Below are 9,171 nucleotides of genomic sequence, written 5' to 3'. Positions count from 1 at the left end.
ATAGCAATATCATCACTACATTATGCAAGGATCTCTGTGTCGATGATGCCTGGTGTTATTTCACTCCGGATGCAAAGGGACCAACAAAACTATGTCACGTCAATCTAGAATAGATTTATTCCTAATTTCCCCCTTTGTTACAATTTGTTATAATGTAGATTATCAGTTGGCTCCCTTTTCTGATCATTACTTGATTTCCCTGAATTTACAAGCTACTAAAAAATCAACAGGTACTCGAGGATATTGGAAATTAAACAACACACTTCTTAAAGATACTGATCTCATTGAAAACATCAAATCGTTAGCCAAAGATATTTTTTGCAAGAAAAGACTTGGGTCAGGTAGCTTTCCACAAGCTTCCTACAATAAGTTGGGTGAATTTTGGCCCATTCCTCCTGACAGAGCTGGTGTAACTGAGTTAGGTTTGTAGGCCTCCTCGCTCGCACACACTTTTTTCAGTTCTGTCCACAAATGTTCTATAGGATTGAGGTCAGAGCTTTGTTGTCTTGACTTTGTTGTCTTGACTTTGTTGTCCTGGCTGTGCTGCTGCTCCAGTTTCAACTGTTCTGCCTTATTATTATTCGACCATGCTGGTCATTTATGAACATTTGAACATCTTGGCCATGTTCTGTTATAATCTCCACCCGGCACAGCCAGAAGAGGACTGGCCATCCCACATATGCTCTCTATAATTCTCTTTCTTTCTCTCTCTCGGAGGACCTGAGCCCTAGGGCCATGCCCCAGGAATACCTGACATGATGACTCCTTGCTGTCCCCAGTCCACCTGACTGTGCTGCTGCTCCAGTTTCAACTGTTCTGCCTTATTATTATTCGACCATGCTGGTTATCTATGAACATTTGAACATCTTGACCATGTTTTGTTATAATCTCCACCCGGCACAGCCAGAAGAGGACCACCCCACATAGCCTGGTTCCTCTCTAGGTTTCTTCCTAGGTTTTGGCCTTTCTAGGGAGTTTTTCCTAGCCACCGTGCTTCTACACCTGCATTGCTTGCTGTTTGGGGTTTTAGGCTGGGTTTCTGTACAGCACTTTGAGATATCAGCTGATGTACGAAGGGCTATATAAATAAATTTGATTTGATTTGTTGTCCTTAAGCCATTAAGCCATTTTGCCACATCTTTGGAAGTATGCTTGGGGTCATTGTCCATTTGGAAGACCCATTTGCGACAAAGCTTCAACTTCCTGACTGATGTCTTGATGTTTCTTCAATATATCCACATCATTTTTCTACCTCATGATGCCATCTATTTTATGAAGTGCATCAGTCCCTCCTGCAGCAAAGCACCCCCACAACATGATGCTGCCACCCCCGTGCTTCACGGTTGGAATGGTGTTCTTCGGTTTGCAAGCCTCCCCCGTTTTCCTCCAAACATAACGTTGGACATTATGGCCAAACAGTTTCATCAGACCAGAGGACATTTCACCAAAAAGTACGATCTTTGTCCCCATGTCCAGTTGCAAACCGTAGTCTGGCTTTTTTATGGCGGTTTTGGAACAGTGGCTTCTTCCTTGCTGAGCGGCCTTTCAGGTAATATAGGACTCGGTTGATATAGGACTTGTTTTACTGTGGATATAGATACTTTTGTACCTGTTTCCTCCAGCATCTTCATAAGGTCCATTGCTGTTGTTCTGGGATTGATTTGCACTTTTTGCACCAAAGTACATTCAGCTCTAGGAGTCAGGACTGATCTCCTTCCTGAGCAGTATGATGGCTGCGTGGTCCCATGGTGTTTATGCTTGCGGACTATTGTTTGTACAGATGAACGTGGTACCTTCAGGCGTTTGGAAATTGCTCCCAAGGATGAACCAGACTTGTGGAGGTCTACAATTTTTTTCCTGAGGACTTGGCTGATTTCTTTTGATTTTCCCATGATGTCAAGCAAAGAGGCACTGAGTTTGAAGGTAGGCCTTGAAATACATCCACAGGTAGACCTCCAATTGACTCAAATAATGTCAATTAGCCTATCAGAAGATTCTAAAGCCATGACATAATTTTCTGGAATTTTCCCAGCTGTTTAACGGCACAGTCAACTTAGTGTATGTACATTTCTGGAATTGTGATACAGTGAAATAATCTGCCTGTAAACAATTGTTGTAAAAATTACTTGTGTCATGCACAAAGTAGATGTCCTAACCGACTTGCCCAAAACTATAGTTTGTTCATTGTTCACATCTACATTATGTATTGTTACACCATGTAGGAGCAGTATAAATATCTCTGTTTATTGTGATATTATATGTTTGTTTGACTGATTTCCAAATGGTTTATTATGGTTTAATTTGACTGTGCAAGTCCGTTAAGAACAAATTCTTGTTTTACAATGACAGCCTACCGCAGCCAAACCCTACCCTGACCTAGGCCAATTGTGCGCCGCCCTATGGGACTCCTGATCATGGCCGATTGTGATACTGCCCGGGATCGAACCAGGAACTAGAGACACCTCTAGCACTGAGATGCAGTGCATTAGACCGCTGCGCCACTCGGGAGCCCTCACTCAATATATGCACCAATTAACACATGCTTCTGTTTGTACATTTCCATTTAACATTTAACTCTTTAATTAAATAAATGACAAATAAACCTTTAGTCTGAAAATAAAATGCATCTTATTTTCCTAAACTGCGTTACCCACTCTAGTCAGCAGATGGCGAATGACGTATTCCAGGCAATGCTGCCTGTGTGACGTCTAATCTAATGGACGGGAAGTTTCTTCAACAACCACAACTGCGACCTCAGTAGCTTTGCTAGCCAACGTAGCGGAACATTTGAGCTCTTTGTACGTTTTTGGTTATTATTAGCCACTGTTTTAAACACACGTCTGTCGTATCTACTAGTTACCCCTTTTAATATCACATTTACGTTGGTGTTGGTCAGCTAGCTGTCTGGTTAAGGTAGCAGTAGCTATAGGTTAGTCGCTAATGCTCACTAGCTAACATCCCCGACAATGACTTCAAAAAGCTACCACACCTCCGCTGAAGAGGATGACTGCTGGACCGAGAGAGAAGCTATTGTGAAAGAGGAGAAGGAAGAAGAGGCTGTCACAGTTAAACAAGAAGTAGAGGATGAGGCTGTTACGGTGAAGGAAGAGGGGGAAGATAAACAAGAGGGTGCAGTTTGTACAGTGAAAGAGGAGACGACTGCCACGGTGAAAGAAGAGGAAGACGTTTTTGGAGTGGAGGGGGAGATCACTGTCACACTGGAGGAGGAAGAAGAGGAGAATGGAGATCTGATTAACACCAGTGAGTACTGTCTTTAAACAAAGGGGGCACAAACTCTGCAGTTGTTGAACCGATGTCCCTGAATATCTCTTTCTGCTGAACTGATGTGATTTTAAAGGGTCATTCTCCTGAAGTTATGGGCGATTCCAGCGTTATGGACATTACATTTGCACTCAATCACAACTTTAATCTCACAGAAAGCACAGACAAAATATAAATTAAATGTTTGGTGTGTTTGTCTGTAAGTACCCCTTGGGCTCACTGTTCCTAGGCCGTCATTGAAAATAAGAATTTGTACTTAACTGACTTGCCTAGTTAAATCAAGGTAAAAAATATTTAAAAAATACCCAGGAAATCGGAATTCTAAATATTGGCATGTTGGAGACTTAAAACAAATAGAAGCTTTGTGTTACATCGAATCGGCTTTTTGGGGGAGAATTAACATAATAGCAAAAGTCTGTGGTCGGTTATGTGGGAAGGTCAACTTGAGAAAGGCACAAATTAAGTTCATTTCCAAATGAAACCACATAAATTATTATCCTTAAATTATCCTTTGTGATTTTGGTAATGAGGCCCCTTTATCTACTATCCCAGAGTCAGATTAACTCGTGGCTATAATTTGTATGTCTCTGCGAATAGTTTGAAGGAAGTTGCTAACCAGCAGGTGTAACAGTATAACTTTAGACCGTCCCCTCGACCAAAGAAAATATTCAGATTACAAAGTTATAATTTTCCTAATGTAACTTTCAGATATTTTAATATCTGATCAATTAGTATTCTTATTAATGAATTATTATTTACCTCACGTTAGTCTCATTCCGAACGTCGTAAATTGTTGGTTATCTGCACGAACCCAGTCTTCACTATGAGTCATCCATACATCAATTGTCTTAAATCATTTATTTACTAACTAAATAAATCACAGAAATGCATAAACAAACAGTAGATATAGTTACAAGGAAATGATAGCGGATATGCCCTAGTGGGCTAAACCGGTATCGTGGCTTGATGGACAAAAGGGAAATGGGGGTCGACTGAGATAAGACACTACAAAGTTGATAATTATAGCAATTGAAATGCTAATCCTTTGCACATGAACGCTCAACCATTCGGGAATAATTGCAATCCATATATATATTTACGCTCAGTGTGTCGTCAAGATCTCTGTTGGAAACTTTGTTTCTGTTGGAGAGTTTGTCCGCCCTCTCTCTCTCTTGCTCTCGCTCTCTCTCTCTCTCCCGTGGTTAGAATGGATAGTTCAGAGTAACATTCAGCAATGTCGTTATAGAATAGATGTTTCGGCGGTTGTCGGTCTTTGCGTTCAATGATACTGAATTCCTAGCTGCAGACCAGTAATTAGTATCAAAGATTTGTTCTTATTCTGTCGGTTAGATAGTCTAAGAGTTTAACCACGTGGTTAAGAATTCAGCTAGAGAAATGCACGGTCTCTATTTAAAACTTAGCCCTCTGTGATGAGGTACTGGTCTGAAACCTTAGCCCTCTTGTGGTTATCGAGGTAAGCTGGTCGCAAGATAAATTCCCAAGGTGGGGGTTTTATTCGGAACATAGAAAAGGGCTGGTCCCATGACACCAGGTCATGTCTGTGCTCCTGGGGGCGTGCCAATGACTTAGTGAAACTTTAAACAGAAATACAATTCTCTCACATCAACATCATTACATAGCATCATATAATTGCACAAATAGTTTCATCTTTACTCATTGATTTTATACCACATTTAGATGCAAGCTTCACAACTGAGACTCTTGTATAAACAGGGTTATGGTCATGTGGCTGTATTGTCTCTCATGAGTTGAACAAAAGTGTACCAAACGGACCAGTTCGTAGCTGGCTACCTCACCGACCGTTTATACATTCTCCAGAACAGGAATATTGTTCGGTTCTCGAGTTCTGTGAGGTGGAAGAAATTACTTTGTTCTCTCTATGAAAACTCACTCTCTCTTATACTCTGGCCACGAGGAGAGAATCTCTGCTAGGATTTTATGACCTGCCTAACAGAGCCTGGTGTAGGGAGAGGGGGGATGGTGCTCGCTGTACCCAAAGAGGGCAACGTCATGACAGGTGTACCGTCCATAACGAAGGGTGTGCCGTCCACAACGAAGGGTGTAACGTCCATAACGAAGGGTGTACCGTCCATAACGAAGGGTGTGCCGTCCATAACGAAGGGTGTGCCGTCCATAACGAAGGGTGTGCCGTCCATAACGAAGGGTGTGCCGTCCATAACGAAGGGTGTGCCGTCCATAACGAAGGGTGTGCCGTCCATAACGAAGGGTGTGCCGTCCATAACGAAGGGTGTGCCGTCCATAACGAAGGGTGTGCCGTCCATAACGAAGGGTGTGCCGTCCATAACGAAGGGTGTGCCGTCCATAACGAAGGGTGTAACGTCCATAACGAAGGGTGTACCGTCCATAACGAAGGGTGTACCGTCCATAACGAAGGGTGTACCGTCCATAACGAAGGGTGTACCGTCCATAACGAAGGGTGTACCGTCCATAACGAAGGGTGTACCGTCCATAACGAAGGGTGTAACGTCCATAACGAAGGGTGTAACGTCCATAACGAAGGGTGTACCGTCCATAACGCTTGTTTTCCTCTGAATTAATAATGGAAATCACAATCTTAAAAAATGTATAGTTTTTGTGTTCAGCCAAGCCTTTCCTTTGATATGCCTATCCATGTTATAACTAACACTGGGGGACAGCTGTGAGTGGAGAAACAAGCTCCAAGAGCTCTTTCAAAAAGCCATGAAATATGATCGACTGAAAAGCCTTTTTTGAGACTTTCCCTCCTACTGTAAGGGCCAAAATGCATGCAATTTCCGACTTAAACGTTTAAAATTAACCCTGAATTCCAATATATATATATATATATATATATATATACCTTAAGGATAATTGTGAACGTGGCATTGTTTCAGTTAGGAAAATGTGGTGCCAGACAACGTGACAATTAGGTATATGTTTTCATACTGCCTTCAGCTCACATTGCAAGTCTGCCTACCGTTGACTATGCACTTAAATGGCGAATGGGAGGTGCGCTTCAATTACCAGTTGAGAAATACAAATTGTAGATCTTTTTAATTATTATTATTATCATTTTGTACATGTGATTGCATTTAGAATTGTTGCTCAGTGTCTGGGTTTATTAAAGCAGATGGTTTTACTCTAGCAGCAACAAGCTGGTTAAAGAGCAGAAGCAGGCTCTCTGTCTGACAGGTGATATTCCGTTCATAGGCTCTGTATGCTCTCTGTCTGACAGGTGATATTCCGTTCATAGGCTCTGTATGCTCTCTGTCTGACAGGTGATATTCCGTTCATAGGCTCTGTACGCTCTCTGTCTGACAGGTGATATTCCGTTCATAGGCTCTGTATGCTCTCTGTCTGACAGGTGATATTCCGTTCATAGGCTCTCTGTCTGACAGGTGATATTCCGTTCATAGGCTCTGTATGCTCTCTGTCTGACAGGTGATATTCCGTTCATAGGCTCTGTATGCTCTCTGTCTGACAGGTGATATTCCGTTCATAGGCTCTGTATGCTCTCTGTCTGACAGGTGATATTCCGTTCATAGGCTTTGTATGCTCTCTGTCTGACAGGTGATATTCTGTTCATAGGCTCTGTATGCTCTCTGTCTGACAGGTGATATTCCGTTCATAGGCTCTGTATGCTCTCTGTCTGACAGGTGATATTCTGTTCATAGGCTCTGTATGCTCTCTGTCTGACAGGTGATATTCTGTTCATAGGCTCTGTATGCTCTCTGTCTGACAGGTGATATTCTGTTCATAGGCTCTGTCTGCTCTCAGTCTGACAGGTGATATTCTGTTCATAGGCTCTGTATGCTCTCTGTCTGACAGGTGATATTCTGTTCATAGGCTCTCTATGCTCTCTGTCTGACAGGAGATATTCTGTTCATAGGCTCTGTATGCTCTCTGTCTGACAGGTGATATTCCGTTCATAGGCTCTCTGTCTGACAGGTGATATTCCGTTCATAGGCTCTGTATGCTCTCTGTCTGACAGGTGATATTCCGTTCATAGGCTCTGTATGCTCTCTGTCTGACAGGTGATATTCCGTTCATAGGCTCTGTATGCTCTCTGTCTGACAGGTGATATTCCGTTCATAGGCTTTGTATGCTCTCTGTCTGACAGGTGATATTCTGTTCATAGGCTCTGTATGCTCTCTGTCTGACAGGTGATATTCCGTTCATAGGCTCTGTATGCTCTCTGTCTGACAGGTGATATTCTGTTCATAGGCTCTGTATGCTCTCTGTCTGACAGGTGATATTCTGTTCATAGGCTCTGTATGCTCTCTGTCTGACAGGTGATATTCTGTTCATAGGCTCTGTCTGCTCTCAGTCTGACAGGTGATATTCTGTTCATAGGCTCTGTATGCTCTCTGTCTGACAGGTGATATTCTGTTCATAGGCTCTGTATGCTCTCTGTCTGACAGGAGATATTCTGTTCATAGGCTCTGTATGCTCTCTGTCTGACAGGAGATATTCTGTTCATAGGCTCTGTATGCTGTGCGCGTGTGATAAGATACTTGACGACTAAAGAAAATACACACGCTGCAATTTCGTTCCGCTAAATGATGCAAATTTACCCATAGACTGACAGGTTGAATGCATTAATATTGACTGGTATTTCCATTAGCAAAATAATGCTTTTTATTAATTATGTTTTTTTTTTTTAAATACATGTATAATGTTCAATTTGGCGGCAATTATATTTATTACCTGGAGTCTGCGACTGTTTTGAGCAAAATAAGTATTGAGACGACGCGTACTTGAATCCCAACTGCCACTTGTCAATATTCCAAAATTCTAAACATTCTAAACCCATTCGTGACCATTTTGTGTCCGGCTGCCTGTTTTGTAAAATTGTTCGCAATGAAACACTGCCAGACAGTCTCTCACTCTGGTAGTAGATATAGTGAGGAAGTTGTAAATAACTAAATGTGTCTGAAGCCAGTGACTTGATAAGCTGATTTGTATCATGGCTGCTCAATGTGTCTACCTATTTTCTAGCTTCATTTACAAATAACATTGGAATTTAGCTAGCTAGCAAGGCACTGATAAACAGTGAATTTGGCTAGCTAGCAAGGCACTGATAAACAGTGAATTTGGCTAGCTAGCAAGGCACTGATAAACAGTGAATTTAGCTAGCTAGCAAGGCACTGATAAACAGTGAATTTAGCTAGCTAGCAAGGCACTGATAAACAGTGAATTTGGCTAGCTAGCAAGGCACTGATAAACAGTGAATTTAGCTAGCTAGCAAGGCACTGATAAACAGTGAATTTGGCTAGCTAGCAAGGCACTGATAAACAGTGAATTTGGCTAGCTAGCAAGGCACTGATAAACAGTGAATTTAGCTAGCTAGCAAGGCACTGATAAACAGCGTGTAGCAGCTTGTGCTTTATTAACAGTAGTTTGACAGCTTGCTGGTGATGATGTTATAAAAGTGTTCTCAGAAATCGGTCCGTAGCTGACTCGATACTTACTGTATGCACTGCACTGACTGACTAGTTTTCCAGGCACATTTTTTAACATGAGAAATACTGAACCAAACACCTTAGCTGGATGTAAAATTACGTGACGAAAACCTTAGCAAAAACGTACAAATTAATAACAGATTTCTTGATCTAGCTTAGATTCATTCTGACTAGCCTATTTTAAGGAGGTGGTAGTGGCTATCTTGTTGCTATGGTGAATTTGGAGCAACAGTAACGGCCAGGGTATGATTTTCAACATAACACTCCCACATTGAAACCACACCCCCCAACCACATCCCCAAGACCCAAATCACATTTTTCATAATGAGCACCAGAAAACACGTGGAATTGCTGCGTTCAGTCCTCCTTTAAAGCTACAAGTGTGGGGGCTTACTGGCGGGAGGGAGGGGGCTTACTTTTCTAGATG

At 42.0% G+C, this 9,171-nt stretch overlaps 1 protein-coding gene across 3 annotated transcripts in view; it reads left to right on the top strand.

Moving 5' to 3' along the window:
• Positions 1-9,171, top strand: part of LOC139370044 (zinc finger protein 345-like) — a 637,497-nt gene that overhangs the window by 626,763 nt on the left and 1,563 nt on the right. For 2 of the 3 annotated variants that reach the window (XM_071109351.1, XM_071109350.1), the window contains exon 1: positions 2,754-3,261. The exons of the other annotated variant lie outside the window; for it this stretch is intronic. In XM_071109351.1, coding sequence (XP_070965452.1) covers positions 2,967-3,261 — 295 coding nt within the window. In that variant the 5' untranslated portion in view covers positions 2,754-2,966. Of the gene's footprint in view, positions 1-2,753; positions 3,262-9,171 lie in introns of those variants that run through there. 3 annotated transcript variants of the gene reach the window in all.

This window comes from Oncorhynchus clarkii, chromosome 17, assembly GCF_045791955.1.
Source record: "Oncorhynchus clarkii lewisi isolate Uvic-CL-2024 chromosome 17, UVic_Ocla_1.0, whole genome shotgun sequence".
Taxonomy (NCBI): Eukaryota; Metazoa; Chordata; class Actinopteri; order Salmoniformes; family Salmonidae; genus Oncorhynchus; species Oncorhynchus clarkii.
The sequence above is the reverse complement of the archived record's forward strand: the minus strand, read 5'-3'. Positions and strand labels throughout refer to the sequence as shown.